Source organism: Tremella mesenterica, assembly GCF_000271645.1.
Source record: "Tremella mesenterica DSM 1558 unplaced genomic scaffold TREMEscaffold_2, whole genome shotgun sequence".
In the NCBI taxonomy this organism is placed as follows: domain Eukaryota; kingdom Fungi; phylum Basidiomycota; class Tremellomycetes; order Tremellales; family Tremellaceae; genus Tremella; species Tremella mesenterica.
Genome location: NW_006711226.1, coordinates 2,326,064 through 2,346,595, shown reverse-complemented (window position 1 = coordinate 2,346,595; position 20,532 = coordinate 2,326,064). Strand labels below are relative to the sequence as shown.

The 20,532-nt window shown below is 47.1% G+C and overlaps 7 protein-coding genes across 7 annotated transcripts in view; 4 read left to right on the top strand and 3 right to left on the bottom strand.

The window, feature by feature from the left end:
* Positions 1 to 4,178, top strand: part of TREMEDRAFT_60613 (uncharacterized protein) — a gene marked incomplete at both ends in the record, with an annotated part of 4,689 nt that extends 511 nt beyond the window's left edge. The window contains 7 exons of the mRNA XM_007002809.1: positions 48 to 480; positions 527 to 1,192; positions 1,238 to 2,229; positions 2,276 to 2,446; positions 2,547 to 2,684; positions 2,726 to 2,857; positions 3,007 to 4,178. Of these exons, the coding sequence (XP_007002871.1) occupies positions 48 to 480; positions 527 to 1,192; positions 1,238 to 2,229; positions 2,276 to 2,446; positions 2,547 to 2,684; positions 2,726 to 2,857; positions 3,007 to 4,178 (3,704 nt within the window). The remainder of the gene's footprint in view (positions 1 to 47; positions 481 to 526; positions 1,193 to 1,237; positions 2,230 to 2,275; positions 2,447 to 2,546; positions 2,685 to 2,725; positions 2,858 to 3,006) is intronic.
* Positions 4,179 to 5,469: 1,291 nt separating this feature from the next.
* TREMEDRAFT_73387 (uncharacterized protein) lies at positions 5,470 to 8,591 on the top strand. The gene is made up of 6 exons (XM_007003086.1): positions 5,470 to 6,189; positions 6,262 to 6,322; positions 6,669 to 7,396; positions 7,473 to 7,845; positions 8,000 to 8,093; positions 8,187 to 8,591. Exons 1-6 carry the CDS (start codon positions 5,961 to 5,963, stop codon positions 8,211 to 8,213), a joined length of 1,512 nt encoding a protein of 503 aa, XP_007003148.1. The 5' UTR covers positions 5,470 to 5,960; the 3' UTR covers positions 8,214 to 8,591.
* Positions 8,592 to 8,870: 279 nt separating this feature from the next.
* On the bottom strand, positions 8,871 to 11,764 carry TREMEDRAFT_28260 (uncharacterized protein; the record flags this gene model as incomplete). Its single annotated transcript, XM_007002386.1, has 7 exons — positions 8,871 to 9,012; positions 9,320 to 9,670; positions 9,933 to 10,394; positions 10,454 to 10,907; positions 10,953 to 11,112; positions 11,157 to 11,399; positions 11,441 to 11,764. 7 exons carry the CDS (start codon positions 11,762 to 11,764, stop codon positions 8,871 to 8,873), a joined length of 2,136 nt encoding a protein of 711 aa, XP_007002448.1.
* A 280-nt stretch (positions 11,765 to 12,044) lies between these two features.
* Positions 12,045 to 16,139, top strand: TREMEDRAFT_71238 (uncharacterized protein). The gene is made up of 26 exons (XM_007003045.1): positions 12,045 to 12,162; positions 12,249 to 12,432; positions 12,477 to 12,509; positions 12,558 to 12,601; positions 12,645 to 12,686; positions 12,749 to 12,850; positions 12,895 to 12,994; positions 13,040 to 13,207; positions 13,249 to 13,335; positions 13,380 to 13,459; positions 13,574 to 13,610; positions 13,670 to 13,764; positions 13,809 to 13,959; positions 14,002 to 14,061; positions 14,103 to 14,269; positions 14,365 to 14,415; positions 14,463 to 14,527; positions 14,569 to 14,584; positions 14,627 to 14,695; positions 14,731 to 14,919; positions 14,962 to 15,028; positions 15,107 to 15,198; positions 15,241 to 15,361; positions 15,403 to 15,492; positions 15,539 to 15,918; positions 16,018 to 16,139. Exons 1-26 carry the CDS (start codon positions 12,109 to 12,111, stop codon positions 16,084 to 16,086), a joined length of 2,613 nt encoding a protein of 870 aa, XP_007003107.1. The 5' UTR covers positions 12,045 to 12,108; the 3' UTR covers positions 16,087 to 16,139.
* A 138-nt stretch (positions 16,140 to 16,277) lies between these two features.
* TREMEDRAFT_73385 (uncharacterized protein) lies at positions 16,278 to 18,470 on the bottom strand. Its single transcript, XM_007003085.1, has 3 exons — positions 18,217 to 18,470; positions 17,435 to 18,158; positions 16,278 to 17,324 (listed from the first exon to the last, which is right to left on the bottom strand). The coding sequence occupies exons 1-3, from the start codon at positions 18,306 to 18,308 to the stop codon at positions 16,380 to 16,382; spliced, it is 1,761 nt and encodes a 586-aa protein (XP_007003147.1). The 5' UTR covers positions 18,309 to 18,470; the 3' UTR covers positions 16,278 to 16,379.
* A 189-nt stretch (positions 18,471 to 18,659) lies between these two features.
* TREMEDRAFT_28248 (uncharacterized protein) lies at positions 18,660 to 19,250 on the top strand (the record flags this gene model as incomplete). The annotated part of the gene is made up of 2 exons (XM_007002385.1): positions 18,660 to 18,907; positions 19,109 to 19,250. 2 exons carry the CDS (start codon positions 18,660 to 18,662, stop codon positions 19,248 to 19,250), a joined length of 390 nt encoding a protein of 129 aa, XP_007002447.1.
* A 174-nt stretch (positions 19,251 to 19,424) lies between these two features.
* Positions 19,425 to 20,532, bottom strand: TREMEDRAFT_60607 (uncharacterized protein; the record flags this gene model as incomplete). The annotated part of the gene is made up of 2 exons (XM_007002808.1): positions 19,425 to 19,738; positions 20,001 to 20,532. 2 exons carry the CDS (start codon positions 20,530 to 20,532, stop codon positions 19,425 to 19,427), a joined length of 846 nt encoding a protein of 281 aa, XP_007002870.1.

Here is a 20,532-nt window from a genome sequence, read left to right as displayed (position 1 = left end):
GGTACCAGCCTGTTCGGAAGCTTTGGCGTTTTCGAGTATACTCTCAGTCGCTCGCTCGTCTTTGAGCGCTCAAAGCGCCGTAACGACCACAAGTAGCATAATTCCAGGTATCATACCAGCCACTGCAACTCGTGCTCCGATCAGCCAAGCTACCTCAACAGCAGCACGATCGTCCCGTATCATCTCAGCTTCAAGTCTACGCTCGAGCTCCTCGACACCTACCTCTTCCTTTTCGGCCTCTCTAGTCAGCCCGACCAGCGCGTCAATCCAGTCAGTCAGCACCAGCTCAGTAGCCAGAGTAGCGCAGGCGGCTACTTCTCTAAATCGATGTGCGGGAGACTGGGATTGGCAGGCATGGGGTGCTATCTCAGCTCTCATCTTTGGAGCAGTCATTGGAGGCCTACTATGGCTCCTGTGGGGATTGCTACGGCTGCGCTTGCCCGCATTGTACTCCCCACGGACGTGGTTCGTAGATCCTAGGTCGGTGTTTTGTATTGTTGTTACGGGATTCAGCTGAAGTGAATAGCGCTCGTCCGTCTCGAACATGGTCATTCACAGGCTTTGTGTTGCCTTTCTTGCATATGCCCTCGCTTTCCTCCGATGGCCCTCTTTCCGCCGCTTCCGCCTCTCTCCCTTCAATCTTCACTGCACTCAAACTCACCGCTTTAGCTTCTCTCCTCGCTTTGGCAGCTGGGTTACCCTTGATTTCCGCCGGCGTCCCTTGTCTATCTCAAACATCACCCCAAAACCCCCTCGGCGGACGACTGGGTACCCTCACCGACCTTTCGCTCCTTAGCCTACTCAATGCTCTTGATCCCAGTCCCGACTCACCTAGCATATCCTCTCTCCTCCACCTTCCCCCAGTACGACGCGCCTTGCCGTCGACCATACGACCGGTCGTAGATTCTGCACGCGCTCGACTAATCGTGCTGCTCGTCATTATCGTTGTCCTAGCAGTCGGCGGGGGCCTTTTTGTCATCTTCAGGACTTACAGATCACTTGCTCGCTATCGGAGACATTTCGAAAATGACATCTGCAATGGACTAGACATGGTATTCATCTCGTCACGCGACGCTCCTGGATGGTTGGGAAAGTCTGAAGAAAGGCTCAAACGGTGGTTTCGAGACAACGCAACCGTCGGAGAAGGTGACAATAGCAAGGATCTCGATGTTATTGGGGTTTTTGCCGTTCCGTAAGCGTCTAAGCCCCTCATGACCATGGAGCTGACATTTCGCAGTGACACTACCGATCTGCGTCTCAAAGTCGCGGAGAGAGAGAAGGCCCTACTCGAGCTCGAAACCAGTGAAAGCGTTTACATCAAGACCCATAAACTTGACATCGACCCCGCGCAACCTGTGACCGAGCCCAGAGAAGCCGTCTGGTGGGCGTCCGGATCTTCGCCTGCCCGTCCGATCCCTCCAACTATCTCCGAACCGTCCCCAGAAGAAAACCTTACAGCGTCTCCAAGAGGATATCACAGGCTGTCTACCGGACGACGGAGCTCGCAGCTTGACCCCGCTTCCCCCACCTCCCCCAGACCTCAGAACCTTGGCATCGAAACCCGGTTCCACGAAATCAATCGGGATTCTGCTGTTTATGGGGGACGTTTCGAGATAGGACAGCGAATCAAAAGGAATGAACAAGGAGAATGGGTATCGGATCCTTCGCCAGATAGCGAGTCGACGAATCCCTTGGGGTCAGGGCGGAGCGCGGAATCGCATGCTAGTCCAGAGTACGAGAGTCCCCCCGTCAGTGACGAGAATATCGGTCCTTCTCGGAAGTCTGGTGAAAACGTGCGTTGGGCGGTGGGTACGGCCGAAGGTGGTGCATCTCAGAATCGGCGGTCAGAGGAACGGAGCGTACAACGAAGTGCTAGTGCCAGAAGTATACCCCAATCTTCATCCGAGAGTCCTCTAGGAGGGTCTGTGCCCGAATCGGTCCTCCTTGACCCCGGGTCGGATTTACTGCAAAGTAGAAAACGGTTCAAAGATCTCGACACCGAGGTAGTTGGCCTGCAGCAACGAACTTTCTCAGCTACCGCCTCTGGGGCGCATGTGGAGGGTTGGATTCTCGTTGGCCACGGTGTGAGGTCGTTCCCTCATGCGTGGGTTATCGAGGGAAGGACTACAGAGGATATATTGTGGGAGAAACTGTCTAAACAGTCGCGAGGAAGTTTGCTCTGGTACTGGATAAAGATCGGTCTGATTGGAGCGGTGCTATCTATCATAAGTGAGTTTGCTTCGTCGAAGAGCCGTTTTCCAGCTGACGGGCGCAGTGGTACCATTCATAGCATTGTCGGTTGGGACAGCTCCAGGCTTCTCACATTATCTGGGACTGTTGCGGCCTCTGGAGAGGATCGACGGGCTGGGTTCTGGGCTGGCGGAGGGGTTGGCGCCAGCCATGGCATTATTTTTGGCTGTTAGTCTGGCTATCTTTACCACGAACCGTGCGTCTCATTCTCTTGACCTACTGAATGTTGAGCTGATAAGGGTTAGGCTTCGCAAAAAAAGTTTATGCTGTATCTCGTACAAGGCAGACCGAACTAGCCTTCAAAGGCACATTCTATCTCTTATTGTGGTCCGTGATCTGGCTGGTGACTGTTGCCTCGTTGGAATATTCTGTTCAGGGGTTTGTTTCCCATGTTCAGGAGGGGAGAACAGTCGGTGATGGGGCTATTTTCTCCAGTCAGTTCCCAGGTCTATGTGCTGGGTAAGCTGACAGGCAGCTTGGTTCATATTCGTTTTATTACTAGATGTCGCTATAATCGTTCCTGCCATCTACCTCCTCCGACCTTATCAATTAATTCGATACTTGTCAAAACGTCGTTCCGCTCGGACCCCGCGTGAGAAATTCAGATGTCAGTCCTTCCTCTACTTTGTGCTTCTTCCTCCTCCTCCTTGCGATCTACAAGTGAACAGTCATCAACTGGGCCGTAGTAGAAAAGCACCTCCGATCTCATCTCGAACGGTCTGTATATCCAGCAGAGACGGACCATCTGACGTACAGTAAATCTTCCGTCATCTTTCAACCCATCTTACGCCTTTGCTCCCATCTTCCTCGCTGTGTTTTATGCCAATTCTCTTCTCTTCCTCTTTCCTCTACTCTCTATCCCAATAATTTTGCTTCTTTTCCTCTCTTTCATCGCTATTCGACACTCGAGTGAGTATGTGAACGTAGACCGTACCGGAACCTACGCCTTTGCGCGACTATTACTGTGGACCCTCCGGCGATTTGGCTGGACTCTCGCCATCCAACCTCTCATATACGGTCTCATACTTGTCTCACGCCGTGAATGGGCCATCGGGGGCGTCTCACTCGGTTGTGCTCTTCTCACCATCATCATTTCCGAAATCGTCACCGTCGGACTTCATTCCCACAAACGAAGAACCTCTCCTGGAGTTTCCGCTGCTATAGAAGATGTATCAAGGTCAATGGTTTCGATGACGGCTTCACCGGAGAAAACGATACAACATAGGATTTCCGATTCATCAATGTTACAACGAGTCGCAGCTCTACTTCCTGGGTATTCTAGACTACCGGAAGATTGTCCGGTCCCTCTGAAGACGGAATGGATAGATGATATCTTTCGCACTGAAAAAGCTTCCTATGCTTCTCCAGATTTCTCTTCACATCATTCAAAATCTTCATCAAATGTTCATTCTCACCCTCATACCTCTTCGCCTCCTCCACACGCCTCGTCTTCATCTCCTACATCTCACACACCACCCCAATCTCGATCGCCCACTGTTGCGCAGGATAGGTTCCTATACGACCCCTCGGAGTCATTACGAGGACTCGTCTACCCACCTGAACTCGTCGCTCCCACACCGGTGATTTGGTTACCGAATGGAAGAGGCGGAGAAACTCAAGCGAACGAATTGATGAGACAAGGTTTGGTAGCTATTGTCGATCCTTCTCATCAACATCCTTCGAGACATTATTCTGAATCAGAGAAACGTATTTCCGATCCTACCGGTCCCACTTCACTTGACATCCACCAATCACATTTAACTGTGTCAAGGAACGAGCCTCGAACTCCTAGGAGAAGCGATACGAGAGGTAGTAGATCTTCCAGACGGAGAATCATACACGAAGATGTCGGAGAAGAAGAGAGGAGGGAAAGAGAACCTGCTTCTCCGGCTGAAGAAGCAGTTTCACCTTTACTAGTACGAACTTGATAACATAGATGGACTTTTAAATAATTTACGTACGATACATTTTCACGTATAATAATGAGGTTTTCTTTATGATACTTTTGTCAATGTCATTTTTTGATGGACATTTGGTTGGTTCATACATGTACGTACTTGCATGAACATTCTTGCATGTGGATGGAGATTCATGGCATGGTTTCCAAGTATATCGGGATTGGGGAATATCTGACCTTGAGACTGTGCGGCGCGGCGGCCGGCGGCGCTGAGAACTAAAGAGAAGTATCAGGGACCGGGTAAATCAGTTGTCGATCTCCGACGCGTCAGTGCGATCGGTGCCTGCTTCGCGTTGCAATGTTCCATGCTATGTTCGATTGAGATAGAGTTACACTGTACATGCTGTGGTATCTGGCACAAAGCATGGAGGCATGTAGCGACAGATAGTCAAGCGAGTCACTCAGGACTGAGGTAATCCACACCTAATGAAACGCTCTTGAAACTCATGTTTTACAACCATTTCGGGGTCTTTGGAATGGAAATAGTTTCACTATGTGTGAGAACGCTTTACGTAGCATAGAAGAGTAGAGCATACTGCCAAGAAGGAGGGTACAGAGGGAAAGTTAGATGTATAAGGCTACGATTAGCCGAGACTGATAATTAGAAGATCGTCAAGATGTCCGACCATAACCGGAACCAAACGTTTCACAAAGTATGAGACTGGTTGCAATTATAAAGATATTTTACAGACGTTTCTCTTGAAAGTCTCAAGTTATGAGGTGTAAGCCAAGTCCACATGTCCACATGATCCCGCGGGTGCGGTCCAAGATGTTTACTTTGACCTTATAGCCAAGCCGTCAAGAGAGTGATAAGGTGAGCGCGGAGAGTGCGGCCTGCGGAGTGATGGGCGGGGTAAAGGATGAGACGGTCATCCGACGCGTTTCAAATCAAAGATTGAAATTTTTTGATGAGAATGACGTTTAATCCTTTACCTCGGTCCTTCTTCAACCTTTCGGGGTTCTTGCCATCTCCATGAATCGCTGCGTACTGCTTACTCCTCTTTCCTATGAAGGAAGTCTCTTGTAGGCTTGCGCAGAGGACGTATGTATGATAAGCAGAGGAAGAAGGGGGGTGTACGTGCCTGAGCTCCCCTCTCCTCCCCTTCTCCCTCTGGTGACAATTCCTTGTTGTCCTTACCCCGCGTGTCGGAGGGAGAGCGCGTCGTCGTCACAATGTTCGTCCACCTTGCCCTCCCGCCCAGAGCGCAATGTGATTGAATCCCCCTTTGGCTTTTTTGGCCTTTCAGTACTCTACGCTTTGACACATTTGGATTTTTTGTCCACACTAAGACCCTTCCTTTGATGTGTTGGAAGGAAAGTGTTTGATCCACGCTTCACTTTTCACTTTGCTTCATTTTCAATTTCACCCCATTGTTAAATTCGGCCATCATCCCTTTTTAATAACCCCCCATCCTTCTCTCTTTACGTTTCTTTCTCACAATCGACTTTTATCCTCTTTACGACTTTCTCTCTCATCTTCCGACAATTACAATCTTGTTCATTCACTCTTAACGCCATTGCGATTCGTGACGAGTGACGAGTGACGCGTGACGATCTTTCATAGTAGTAGTACGAACAGACTACTATTGTAAACTCGCCGATTGATTCGGTATCTCTCGTCTCCTTTCACTATTTACGTTAAAACCTTCGAAAACAAAGAGATAAAAAACTTAAGATTTGATATCTTTTCTCTACTGTTATCAACACTCGACATTTCGCAAGACACGCTCGACATTCACGAAACGACCAAACGATGTTATCATCAACCATTCTAACTTTAGTCACTCTTTCACTCGTCGCGGCCGGTCCGCACGCTTTTCATAATCATGGTAGTTCAGTTAGGACTGTTCATCATCGACGACATCACGCTAGAAACGCTCATGGTTTAACGACAATAGACAAGAGAGCTTCTTGCGATACGAGAGATATCTCTGATAGTTGTACCTATGGTGCTTGGCAATGTCAAGGAACTGAACTACAACGTGAGTTGTACACGATGATCTTTCTCTTCGCATCAGCATGTCATGGGAGGGAAAAGTGCTAAGGGTATATAGGATGTTATAATGACAAATGGAACACTGTTCAAGATTGTACCGGTGCTGATGTCATGTGCTCGTGAGTTTTACTTCATCTATTCGTGTTCATCATGATCACCTCTATGAGAACTCAGTACAAGTGGAAAAAGAGCTCTGTTCTTTGTTGATGAAACCCACGCGATCCATCATATTGAGTTCAGGGTGAACGGGGTGGGGTGGGATGAGATTCTTTTGAGAAAAGATACCGGCTATCCTTTAGCATTCCATTCCGTGCTAGAACCCCTTTGTCTTCTCTCTGCCCCCCAGCCCTTGCCTCCTTCTTCTTCTCACGGTCCCCCCTCTTTGCCCCTCCCCCGAGAGGGGGTGCATGCGGGATATCTTGTCGATTTCAATCGAACCTAGGGAACATTTCAGCTAATTCGCAGTGCCGACGAATCTGCCATTGGTTGTATCTGGACTTGGTCATTATCCGACTCCAACTCGACCTCCGGAACGACCGAACCACCTGACAATTCTTCCAACCCATCGATCTCTTCTTCCGTTTCATCAGCATTACCTTCCATCACCTCCAACCCGAATAAAGAATTCTTTCCAACCAACTCGACCAACAATGACACGGTGATCGTACCCTCTGACGACGGTTCGAACCATACCTCATCGTCCGTCTCTAGCCGTGCACCTCATGGAAAAGGACTCCATTCCACTTCTGCCTCCAGTTCAGTTTGCACTCCCACCCATACGTCTGCTGCACCTTCATCGACTAGTGGTCAACCTACCAAACCCTCCAACTCTACGAACAATGGCGGTGGCAATGTCAATTTCGATGGACCCCGTTTTGTCGTTTACGCCGATAATTGGTTGAACACCATGCCTGATGTTAGCGCTTTGAATGGATACAACACTTTTGTTCTTGCTTTTTGGTTGTCTGACCGCGGTGCTTCGGATGATGCCGAAGCGTGGGAACAATTCGAGGAGGATTATCGTGAGAAAATCCTGGCAGAATATCATGCCAATGGTATCGCTTTGATGGTTTCTGCTTTTGGGTCCACCGATACACCCACCACGTCTGGTCATGATCCGAAAACTATCGCACAGGATTTAGCCGCATGGGTCAAAAAGTATAAACTTGATGGTGTGGATATTGATTACGAGGGTGAGTCATTCTCATCCATTCCTCTTGACCCTCTTTCAAATACTTAGAACCCAAGAGAATAACATGCTCATGTCAGACTTTGACGCATTCAATGCTGGTAAATCAGAAGCATGGCTCATTGAATTACAAACCGAACTACGAGCTCTTCTTCCACAAGGTCAATACATCATCTCTCACGCCCCCGTAGCACCTTGGTTCACAGACGGTAACGTTTACAAAAACGGTGGATACACCAAGGTCAATGCGGAAGTTGGAAATTCGATCGATTGGTACAATATTCAATTCTATAACCAAGGAGCAAATATGTACACTACATGTGACGGTTTGATTAACAAGTCGGGTAGTGCATGGCCACATACATCCGTGTTTGAATTGAACAAGTATGCGAATGTAGCTCTGAACAAGATTCTCATTGGAAAACCTATGACTAAGGATGCTGCTGCGAATGGGTGAGCGATCTTGCCTCCCCCTATTTTCTTCTCCCCTTCTTCATATAGCATCACCGGTAGATTCTACCACTGGGCTTATTTACTCAATGTTCGTTTCGGTCTCTACTTTGAATCGGGCGATTTGATAAGATGTGATGTGTGCTGACATATATAGATATCTCTCATCAGACGAATTGGAAGATTGCGTAAAACAAGCTCGGAATCAAGGTTGGGAAGGCGGAGTCATGTTTTGGGAATGGCCAAATAATGTTTGTCCAACTTTCTTTCGTCCATCACCTTGAGATACCCATCGTTTGGCCAACTCCTCTTATGGTCATCTTCAGGATCGGCTGACGATTCAGATGGAAATCCAGTCCATCGCTTGGTAATCCTTCTCATATCGTGTCATGCCCTTACGACCTCTCATGTCTTTTGTCTTCATATCATCAATCATATTCATATTTCTCACCTTGGAGGTGATTTCCAAAACCCAATTCTCTCTTTATCAGGTTCTTAGGTGCATAGTCGACTTTTATCCGTATCTTGTCTTTTGCGGCTGGTCTGCTTCTTCTTCGTAGTCTGATTCAAATCGATCAGTGGTCGATTTGGTTAGGAAAGGATCTTGATGATCCGTGGTGTTTTTTTTCTGGATCTCACTGGTGAGATTCATTTTTTGGGATGAAATTGGGATAATGGAAGGATTGAAGGGGATGTAGTCGCTTATCCTTTGTTTTGCATGCATGGTCTTGTAGACCTGTGGAATTGTTGATATACAAATAATTACTCATAGCATCATAACCCTCACTACTATACTCTACAGTATTCCAATCGACACATCAGGGTCATTTGTCAGTTGTGTCAGCGCAAACGTGTAAGTCTGCACATGTAATAGAAAGTGAGTCCACGTTGATTTGTTGAAGTGTGAGAATGGTTCAAATGCAGCTGAACGGTAAGTAGCAACATACTCCTAGCATGACCTACAACAACTAAGTACGATGAAATCAAGATGTTATAGAAGGGGATGATCCGTTCCGAAGAAAAAGACATCATACACTTCTCAGATGTAAACTCTCTATGAAATTTTGTAAATCTTCCGAACGAACTTCAACCACAGAAGTATCAAACATATCATGTTTCGCCCCTGCTCCACTTTCTTCTGCTGCTTGTTGAAATGCCAAACCGAATTTACTTTGGGTTAGTATATCATCTTTTTCTCTCTTTCCTCTCCCCTTTCCCTTTTATCTCAACTCATCACCGACCCAATTTATGAATAACATCCCAGGGTTTTCCTTCTACATAACACATCGAGATCGAAAAAAGTGTCATGATGATCCGTGAGAAAGCTCACTTCCTTTTCGGCACTGATTTCGTCGAGGATGATGAGGTGATTATTTAGAAAGACGAGCAAGGGAACAGGTGAGGATGCGGGGTCACAAGTATCAATGTTGCTTGAAGGGGGGGGGGAAGTCCGAAGTAAATGAAACCCTTCACTCACTTTTTCCTCACATCACCATATTCCGGACTACCCGTTACACCCACAACCAAAAAAGTTCCTTTTTCCTCATTCAAACATGCCACGACAAATGGTAAACTCTTGACTACTTGTCCCTTTTTAGAATCTTTTTCCGACCATCGATCACGAGTAGCATCCACTAACCATAGTGCTAATCTGGATAAAGTGGAAGGATGACAAAAAAGACGTAAATCTGGACCTTCTTTCATTGCTGCGAAACGGAATGTTCGGAGGGCTCTGATGGTGGATTTATCAAGAAGGGAAGAACCTTGTCTGATGATTGCTTTATGTAGGGACATTGCGAGTGGGAGGGATTTACGTAGAAGGTTTATACTGTCAGGTGTAAGTGATCATTCTCCACTCGACTTGTCGTTCAAAATAACATTTCTTGTGAGAGATATTTCGGATTTTTGGGATCCTTGACTTTATGGTTTACATGTACTTGGAGCCAATTGTCGGATTCAGGAGTACGTCATGGAAGACGGGCGTTGGAATATAAGGAGTAAATCATAGACTGTTAGGAGGAATAATAAGTGGTGAATGGTGAACGGCGAATGGCAAATGGTAAATGGCAAATGAAAGACGATCGACTCACTCTTCACACGCATCATAGGCGATCCAGAAATTCGCAACATGCCAAACTTGTTCTTTCTTTCCTTCCTGTGACTCCCCTTCTTCTCCGACGTTAGAAACACCATTATCCCTAGGATCGATATTTTCTTTGTCTTGCAACCCACGTCCATTATCACGAGAAACAGATCCACCGCCTACGTTCCACATTCTGGTTCCACCAAACCATTCACCTCCACCTTTCCCGCCTTCTTTTTCAACTTCCATCCTGACCCCTCTGGCAGCTTCCAACAAAGCACATAATCCCTCTACTGCATCTGCAGCGGAAAGAGATGATAATTGAAATCCATATGCACGAGTGAACGATGCGTAGGAAAGTTCTACCAAACCATATTCCGGTGCGATAGCGTCCAATTTATCAGGTAGTTGTCTTTTCAAATCTCTATCCATGTGTGTCCAAGTTTGTTGACACTGTTGAAGTGAAAATCTGTTCGTCAACAGATGTATTCAACGGGGAAAAAACGTTCAAAATATAAATCGACTTACCCCATCTTAGCCAACAATCCCTGTAATCGTTTCCTGCCTTTCTCTTTCCATATTCCCATCCTTCCAGCCACATAACCAGAATGTAACATCGCATCATACAGATTCCAATGACGGAATAGCATGAATCTCAATTCATCACTCCTCGTTATACTCCGATCATCTGGATTCGGTTCTCTTCTCAATCCGCCAAACGCTTCGTGGTTCAATCGGGCCACTTCGTCCATGAATATCCCATGATAGAGGTCGTATTTTTCTCGATCTATCCGCGCCGAAGTATATTGAAAAGTGATACCCAGAATGGCAAGCCATAACAGATCATTGTCCGCTCGTTCTAATACAGTGGCAAGGAGATAAATAGTTTGAGCTACTGACATACCCCAATGAGTACCAGATTCGTAGTACCGTTGTACTCGTTCGTAATGTGCTTGACGGACAGCTCTAGGTAATCTCCCGCCTAGCTACACCATCAGATTTGGCATAAGTCTAGCTATCTTGAGACTTACCTTCTCACCATCCCCCTTCCGTCTCTTTCGTCCTCCTGTAGATCCAGCTCGCGTACGTTTCGCCCCAGTCGCAGAACTCTCGGCTTGACTACCTTCATCGTCGACTTCTGTTTCATCTGAGTTATCACTGTCCGAATCTGAATCAGACGGTTCATACTATCTCATCAGTTTGATTTATCGGAAAACGTCTATGTGCTAACCTCCAATGCCTCCCAGCTCTTCTTCACGTTACCCAGCTCTACCTCGCTTCCATCTCCCCACACCCATACTCTCTGTTCTCCAGTCTCGCCGTCATCACCAAAGTCGGCGTCGAGACCGAATAGATTTTGCAAGTTCCACGGACGATGCGAGTCGATGATATGTAGATGACAGCCGTTGGGCAGTGGAAAGTAGGACGATAAGGGAAGAAGTGAGCCAAGAGACAGCAATATAAGCGTATGTAGCTATGCCATCAGCTAAGTTGGGAGGTGGGCTGCGAGCTGACCTCTTCTGAAGCGAAAGCTTCGTCTCGTCTTTGTTCCAACTCGGAATAACCTCCTACTGGCACGAGTCGATATGGAACATCATCTTGCTTGAAAAGAGATGCAAGTATGCGAGCTGCTAACAGACCGTCCTGGTGAAAGTAAGCGGTAGATACGGAGCAGAAATCAACATATGGACCCACCACGTCCACTCCTACGAAGATGACCACCCCGCCAGACCCCGACCCTCCGCTACGACGGACCCGAGAGACTATTGAGTTGTAGGCATGAGTGTATGTGAGCTCTCCGTGTCTCAGATCGGGAGATGGGGGTTGTAGAAGAGGCATCGAGGACGACTGCAAGTTGCTCCTGTCTTAAATAGTAAAAGAGACAAGGGAATGTATTGGTATGTGGCTCGAAGGAAAAACACACGCGCTCACTTTTGATCTTTGGTTCGCGTCGTACCGTATGCGTCTTACGTAATTGAGACACCTATGATGCCAAGCTGAGTGGGAGCGGGGCCGTGCGTCATTGCGTCACCCCCCTTCCTTATCACCGGCTACTTGACTGCTTGAACCAGCTCGCCAACTCGTCTTTCAGCTTTGTCAACCCCCTCCCCTTCTTCATCTCTTCCTTAATCCTTGGCCATCGTATAAAGTTGTCATTTGCTGCCTTGTGCTACTGAACTAACATGGCCCACCCAGCTTCAGATGCCGCCAAACACCCCAACCCCACTGCTCACCCTGTAAGTCCTGTCCCTCCTTTCTGCTCGTGTACAATCCCGCAAAGCCAGGACATACCGGATACGGTACGTGGCTCACATGTTTACAGTTCTCCAAGATACGATCGAAATTTGATCATCTCGCATCAGACTTATCCCGTCTAGGTGTCGCCGTGAGCACAAGTATCAACCCCAATCATCGACACGACGAAGCATGGGAGCAGGAAGTAGACGCCAAACTGGAAAGGATAAGGGATCAGCATAGGTTCAGAAGCTTTGCAGGGGAGAGAGAAGGTTAAATTTTAGCCTGAGTGCGTAGACGAACAGCTGACATCAAGGGAACCTTGTCAAATGGCATGTCGACGGTCATGGTTCGTACTCTCGCTTGTTCTCCACGAGACAATGTGACTGACTACAAGATTACTTTTGGGCCATGTCTGAGATGATTGATTCAGCCAAGGATGTGAGTGGATTACATACATTGAGTGATACAACTGACAAGCGAGACCATCATGATACTGGACTGGTGGTTGTCTCCCGAGCTACAGGTGAGATACCACGTCTTCCAAGCGTGACGAGGAGAACCCCCTAGGCCGAGCTCACCGTGCAGCTTCGTCGACCAGCAGCCATATTTCCAGAATGGAGACTCGATCGCCTGATCAAACGCAAAGCCGAGGAAGGCGTGAGGGTATATGTAATGGTATACAAAGAGGTAAGCACTTCGTCGTGACTGTGCAGGTGGTCACTTACCACAAGGTTACCGCTTCCATGGCGCTCTCTTCCAAGCACACCAAGCATGCTCTGGAAGATTTGCACGAGAACATCTCTGTCATGCGTCATCCGGACCACAGTGGAGGTGAATTTGGGCGCCTATGTGCGGAGGTTAGCTGACTGTCATCAGGGGAGCTTGTGTATTACTTCTCGCATCATGAGAAGCTATGCGTCGTCGACAACAAGATTGCCGCCATGGGCGGACTAGACGCATGTTACGGACGATGGGACACCCGCAACCACCCTCTCTCCGATGTGCACCCTACCCAGTTTTACAAGAGCTTGTTTCCTGGGCAGGGTGGGTCAATCAGCTATGAATTTGACTCATCTAACGAGCAGACTATAATAATTCTCGTATCATGGACTTTCAGACCGTAGACAAGTACACCTCTAATGCCATCGCCATACAGGATGCTCCAAGAATGCGTATGTCGTATTCAGCTGTGTATTGAATCCAGCTGACCCTCAAGCGTGGCATGATACTTCTCTGACTTTCATCGGACCAAGTGTAGTGGATCTAATACAACATTTCTGTGAAAGATGGAATTTTGTGAGCATACCAAGATCCTATAATAGATACACTGACATGGACTAGGTCAAGAAGTTCAAGTAAGCTATTACCTCGCTCACAAGCCGAGACGTCAGGCTGACATGTAGGTACAAGCACGATCATCACTTCGAGTGGCTTGCTTTGCCCACTCGTGAGTTTTTCCCCTCCCTAGGCATGCATCGGTAGGGTGATAGATGGACTGAGCTGCAGCATGGGACGATGTCAGAGCCCGGAAGGATGAAGAACACAAGATCAAGGAGAATGAGTTCCGCAAGGAACACCCTCACATGGCAGAATGGAAAGAGGTGGGTTCGGAGACTTGCTGCCCGGATAGTCGCTCACAGAGCAGCGTGGGCGACAGCTCGTCCATCCATATCACTTTCACCCCTCAGATGCACCCAGGGCGTCTGAGGCGGTCCCTTTTGGGACATGCCGAGTGCAAGTGTGCCGATCCGCCGCTGATTGGAGTCACGGCGTTCTCAAAGAGGACAGCATCCAGCGTGCGTGTCGGTCGTCTTCGGTAGATATGGCTGACATAGCAGAAGCATACATCGGGTTGATCAGAGAGGCCAATCATTGCATCTATATTGAGAATCAGTTCTGTAAGTTGAGGTGATATGAAGAAGTCGAGCTGACATAACAGTGTACGTGAACATTAGCCTGGGTGATGACCTTCACTCATACAGCAGCATCTCCAGCGCCGTCCCTGATGGTCAAGTGAAGAATCAAATCGCAACAGCTCTCGTGGAGCGAATCATATCGGCTGCGAAGGACGGGCGCAAGTTTAAAATCATCGTGGTGGTTCCTGCAGTACCGTAAGTCTTTACAAAAGTGATCCCGCTGATCCGTCAGTGCTTTCGTGAGAGAACACGAGCCTCTTCGTAGTACAAAATTGACCCCTACAGCCTGGTGATATTATGAGTCAGTCCGGCCTGAAGGCGATCATGGAAGCCCAGGTAAGTTTGGCTCTGATTCCTGGTGTGTGCTCTCTGACAGACAACAGTACCGTACAATCAACCGAGGCGGGGAGTCAATCTTCGAGCTGGTCAGGAAGGCTGGTTACGACCCGTACGTGACATGTTCATTTTATGATCTTTGCTGAACCGCAGTACCGAATACATCTCCGTGAGCTGGATTAGATCTGTTTTGCAGAGCTGACGAATCTAGTTCTGGAATTTACGGAGTTATGACCGAATCAACTCCCCGTGGGGCTTGATTAGGGACATGGAGCAAAGAGTATGTGATTGCAATGTAAATTGACTGACCTATAGTCCGGGGTCACGTTCCACGAGGCACAAGTGGCCCTTTCCAGGATCTATGTCGGCTCAGACGACTTGAAAGGTGATGTCGATGAAGTCGTCAACATTGAGAAAGCCCATGATCAGGGAACATCTGTGGATCAGATTGGCAAAAAGGACACAGTGGAGAAAGCGGTCCCGCTGCCGAAAACGGTGGACGAGGTATGTGCCCCGTCCCTTGAAAAAGCGTGGCTCACATCATAGGCAAAGGACATCATTCGACGTTTCGAGCGAGCGGCGCAGACTGACGATAAGAACGTGTACGTAGTCTGTTGTCTGACGTGACAAAAGCTGACACACAGCTCTGATAACCGTGGGTTCTCCGAGACGACATTCATCTAACGGACAGTCTGCCAGCATGCCATGCTAGACAAAACGTCTCTTTCTGACGAACAATGGGATGGTACCGAGGACGAGGAGCTTGGATGCTTTGTGACGGAGGTGAGTCATCTGTTGGTTACCATGTGGTTGCTGACCGTCTAGCTGTGTTACATTCATAGCAAAATTATGATCGTCGACGACCGAAGGGTCATTTGTGGAAGTGCAAATTTGAACGACAGAAGCCAATGTGGTGACCGTGATTCTGAGATCGCCATCGTCATCGGTCAGCCAACTATTTCTCCGGAAAGATATGCTGATCAGTAGAGGACGAAGATATGATCGAAACGGTGATGGATGGGAAGAAGTATCTAGCCAGTCGATTGGCGGCTACATGGCGTCGAACATTGATGCGAGGCAAGTTGATTCACCTTTGTCTACCTTGTTGTGTTGATGGGCATAGAACACCTCGGTCTTCTCCCACCTCAGGCGGCGTTCGATTCAAAGACACAACCGACTCCATCCATGCACCCAGCCCCTGTTCCTCACGAATACGACTTTGACTCTCCAGAAGATCAAGCCGTCGCCGATTTTCTCTCGGATGACTTTCAAAACCTATGGACGAATACGGGACGTTCGAACCGCGCTGCATTCGAAAACGTCTTTCGTCCGGTGCCGAACGACGATATCAAGAGTTGGGAAGAATACAAGGCGTATCTCAAGCCGCAGGAGGGTATCACTACGGGTCATGTGGCCAACAAGAGTTTGAGTTTGAAAGAGGTCAAAGATGAGTTGAGTAAGATCAGGGGACATTTGGTGGACATGCCGCTTGACTTTTGTATTGTTAGTCAAATTCCAATATCTCATCATTCTCCCTGTTCCCCTTGCCCAGCTCCAAGGAAGTTTGAAACCCTGTTGGTATGGTTTGCTGATATGAAACAGAAGGAGAAATGGTTGACGGAGGGTAATTGGCTTTCGGTCAATCCCGTCACTTTGGCATTATATGTGTAGTGATCTGATGTATCTTGCGAATTCTCATGAGGTCGGAGCGATCGCCTCTCATCCACAATGTAACAGAGCAATCTTCTGGGTTTTGATCGTTTCATGAGTAAGATTTACAAGACGTGAGTAATGATGCGTATGGACAAATGAATAGTTGGAAGCAGGGGTTATCATGGATATAATGATCTCTACCCATCTTGCAAGCACTAACAAGATGCATCAAGATAATTCCGTGGCTAGATGACTGACTATTCGTACTTTGTTCCTTAATTGACAAGATATAAGATTTGCTGAAATGACCCTCATTCGCCCAATTCTCTCCTTATCCTCTCTCTGACTTCTCTCAAACCGCCTTGCCTTCTCACCCTTCCGAGACTGGCCGGTCCAGCCAGCTCGGCTTTCTTCCCCCCTGATCTACTCGGACTTCCAGGAGGAGTGACCGGAGGATTTAAAACCACCCTATCTAAATTATTACTGGGACTAGGAGGACATAAAGTCGATGAAGGCATCTCTAACCAATCCTGTCTTCCGATAACTTTGGTAGTTAAGAAAAAAGGACATAATTCGCATAACATCGTCAGAGATGATTGTGCCTCTGCTAATGATATTGGCGTTTTTGAAGATTTTACAACGATTTCAGCAGCTTCAGTTAACAAGATGGCTCTTCGTTTTCGGGATGGTGAAAGACCTGAATTATTGGTAGATTGAGAATGAGAAGGTGAAAATAACATCCAAACACCTTCAGCGATAGATTCCAGTCGACTCAATGTAGATCGACGACGAAGTTCTTCTTGTGTTGAAGAAACGTTTGAAATAGGTTTAAGAGAATATCCGGGGGATTGACCTAGAGGAGGGAGGGATGATTGAGAAGAACGAGAACGTGCTTTTATACGTTCTGCCATTGCTTGTCGACGAGCTTCTACAGAGTTAGAATTGGTTGATTTGGTTTTGGAGGTGGCATTTGACGATTCGGGATCTTCGGTGAGGTGATCAAGGGTTGAGGATAAAGGCGTGGATCGTGGTTGCAAAACGAACGGATCTGCAAGTCCGGATGGTCCGACCGTTGGGGGTTTCCGAGGAGTCGAAGGACCGGATGAAGGGGAGGATGAAGAGATGGTGAATAAGTTAGCAGATGGGAGTAATGCTGATGAAGGAAGGTGAGGAAGTGGTAAAAGAGGAATGGGAGGTATTGTCGAACGTTGGTTGGTGGTCGTTGAAGGAGTGGGTAGCTGATTTTTCTCTTGGTGCTAAGATGTCAGCTATCGAATATGCTCACGAGCGCCTGATGAGCCAGTATACATTCAGCTTTGAGCAGGATGATTTTTTTCATAGAGTGAAAGAAACAATTGAGACTCACCTCAACCCCTCCATGTATCTCGATCCACTTTTCCAACTTTTTCAAAAACTCTTCTTCTCTAATCTCCCCATTCCCACTCCATCTTCCCAAAGCACCCATCCCACCTCCTTGACCTTTATTCCCCAAACCTCCTTCATTACCACCATGTAACACCTGTCTCGTTTCACCAACTTTCAACTCTAATTCAATACCGATCCCATGTGTGTATACTCTCCTTCCATTCGTATCCAACGTTCGAGTGGGAGTTATCAAAAAACCCATTCCTGAAACTCTCATAGGTATTTCTTCTGAACCAGAAACGAGAAAAGGGTTTTCTTCCACTTTCTTCTCCGCAAGAGGAGTTCCATCCCAAGTCCATACCCAAGCTAATCTTTGTAATTCCGGTATACCGAAACGTCGATTAGAAGTCCGTTCTACCGTTTCACGGATGTTAAGGAAGTTCGTCAGGTTTGGTAAAGGTATCCGAGTGGTTGAAGGAGAATGAGGAGGTAAAACGGGTGGATGAGTAGCCATGTGTAGGGAAAGGGCCAAGTTGAATGATCGATGTAAAGTTAGAAGTGTCTGTAGATGGGTAGGAAGATCAACCCCCCGACCGGCAGGTACATCTAGGAAGGATTCCTCTGAGAATGCGAGGGATAAGGAAGATGGTTCAAGTTCGAATTTTCGATGTCGGGTAGCAGGGGGTGTTGGGAAAGGTGCCAAGGGAGGGTTAGGAGTTGATGGACTGAAAATGACATCAGCCAAGATGACATCTTCACTTTTTTTCGATCAAATAAACTCACGCTCGTCTCTTGCTCTTGCTACCACTACTGGGAGTGGGAGGATCCACGGCTTTCCTCTTTCGGGGTGTCGCCTGTACACCTTGGGTATTCATCTTGATTATTTATCCAACTCCGATTCGATTGGGTCGTATTATAAAGTTTCCTTGAAACAAATGACACACAAGCTACCAGGCTGTGATTTTTTTTTTTGATCAAGTCGGTGAGAAGACAGAAAACCTGGACAAGCTACCAGTAGCTAAAAGCAAACAAGTGGAAAGGAAGGAAGAAAGAAGGGAAGAAAGAGGAAAAGAGACGAGAGCGGGTGACGGAAATGGCTGGGGGGTGAACGCGTTGAAGGATGTCGATTCAGGCACGGAAATGTAAAGCGGGAATCGCCGCTTCTTCACTCCCAGTCCACCTAACTAGATTTTGGGTCCAAACGACTTAACTCTACAATAGACATCATGCAAGTCGAACAAGTACAGATAAGCGAGACGAGCAGTTTAGATCCAAAGCCATTGGCGAGTAGTAAACTCGGTAGAACCAATGGGAAAGGATGGAAAGCTCCAAAAGAGACAGCGGTGAGGAGATCGTATATCAGTCCATCTATAAAAACTTCATTTGCGAAAAGGAAGGAGTTGGAAAAGACCAGACAAGCCGTGAGAGACATCGAGAGGGAGATGAAGGAAGAAAAAGCTACGGAGGATGAACGGTGGGTTTATTTCCGTCTACAACATTCCTGGGTTTCCAACTCCAACATGACTACTACCCACCAATTCGTTAATAACACCCTTGACTAAAATGGTCATCGCTCCTGGATCACTTTCGACCCTGGGGATCCGTATCGGCATGTTCGAACATAAGAAAACCGGGGGTGTGGGGAAGTGAAAAGAGTGGAGGGTCGCTGACGAAGTAGAAAACGCACTGCCATTCGCGAAAGAAGAGAAAGACAAGCGGAGAAGGAAAGGCAAGAACAGTTAAGAGCTAAAATGAGTGCTAAAAAATTACAGAGGATGAAGAAAGTGCGTTTCGTTTTTTCATACACTATACTCTGATATACTGATGAAGTAGAGATTAGGAAGGACCAAGAAAGTCAATGGGTAGTCATACTTGACCCTTCACATGTATCATCATCAACGTCTATCGATGCTTATCGTTTAATTTCCACTCGTCGCATTGGAAAGCCACGAATGATCTTACATACCATGAGTCGTCAAGTACAAACAAAACTACCAACCTTCTTGCAAAAAATCAGCCACTTCTTCAGCACTGATAAGTCCCAAATTTCCATTTTCCATAACATCTCCTACCTTGGTTCCACTAACCTCTGTCCCATCGTTCATAATACTGATGATCGTCTCTTCATGATTCTCCAAATTCATATTTTCGTCATCGTCCGACCCTTCTTCGTACATTTCCATTCCCACAGAGTCCATAACTACTTCCACTGTCGCAGGTCGATGATTCGTATGATCTGTTCGATTACCCATATCGCACGAAGGTAACAATACCCCCACATGACTCAAACTTGGTCGTACGCAGACTATCATATCGTACATGTTCAAAGGATGGATCGGTTTTACAGAAGGGTATAAATGACATAATCGACTGTATCAGTGAGCATGCTCTTCTCTTTATTATCGACAACTTTAATCATCTCATTCCCATTCATCACACCAGAAACCCAAATGATAACGCGTACAAGCCTTTGAACAAATTCCAACACGCTACACTAAGGGGATATGCAAGGGGAAACAATCATGATCGAGGGCGGAGGGATGGTTGAGAATTTGACACAAACTCACCAGGAGATAAGAAAACGTAGACCACACTCAACATAACCACCATTCCGAAAATCGTCCATAATAAGATGTGCAACCCCCTCAATCTCCTTGCTCCACTAGGTAAAGTAGCCGAGGTTGGTATTCTTTCCGGATCCAATATCCTTCTTTCTCTTAAACGATTTCTAGGAGTATGTAAAGTCGCTCTCAAAGAAAATGGTGATTTCAAACATCTTTCTTTTATTTCTGTTCTTTCCAATTTTGATTCCCTCACTTCTCCCTCATTCAACTTGTCTTCTCTTTTCGTCTCTCTACCGTTCCACCAATCGACTTTGACTTTGATCCTACCGGTCAAGTCATCTACCTTTCTCGAAGCCTGGACTACTTCATGAGCTTTGGGAGTGGGGACAAGAGGAGTTGCTCTACCTGTGGCATCGACAGAAGGGACCACTAGATAATCTCTTTTGGGTAAAGGTGGAACTGTTATACTTAATTGTCTTCTGGATCGTGGTCTGGTACGGAGCATAATGACGTTTTGTTCGCATGCTGGTGACAT

Excerpts from the sequence above, each read along its gene's own strand:
- TREMEDRAFT_73387 (XM_007003086.1), top strand. The coding sequence starts at position 5,961 with ATGTTATCATCAACCATTCTAACTTTAGTCACTCTTTCACTCGTCGCG. Across the intron at positions 6,190-6,261 it reads TCAAGGAACTGAACTACAAC|GATGTTATAATGACAAATGG; the intron begins GTGAGTTGTACA and ends AAGGGTATATAG. Across the intron at positions 7,846-7,999 it reads AAGGATGCTGCTGCGAATGG|ATATCTCTCATCAGACGAAT; the intron begins GTGAGCGATCTT and ends TGACATATATAG.
- TREMEDRAFT_71238 (XM_007003045.1), top strand. The coding sequence starts at position 12,109 with ATGGCCCACCCAGCTTCAGATGCCGCCAAACACCCCAACCCCACTGCT. Across the intron at positions 12,433-12,476 it reads CTTTGCAGGGGAGAGAGAAG|GGAACCTTGTCAAATGGCAT; the intron begins GTTAAATTTTAG and ends GCTGACATCAAG. Across the intron at positions 12,851-12,894 it reads ATGTAATGGTATACAAAGAG|GTTACCGCTTCCATGGCGCT; the intron begins GTAAGCACTTCG and ends ACTTACCACAAG.
- TREMEDRAFT_73385 (XM_007003085.1), bottom strand. The coding sequence starts at position 18,308 with ATGAATACCCAAGGTGTACAGGCGACACCCCGAAAGAGGAAAGCCGTG. Across the intron at positions 18,159-18,216 it reads AGCAAGAGCAAGAGACGAGC|TCCATCAACTCCTAACCCTC; the intron begins GTGAGTTTATTT and ends TGTCATTTTCAG. Across the intron at positions 17,325-17,434 it reads AGATACATGGAGGGGTTGAG|CACCAAGAGAAAAATCAGCT; the intron begins GTGAGTCTCAAT and ends CTGACATCTTAG.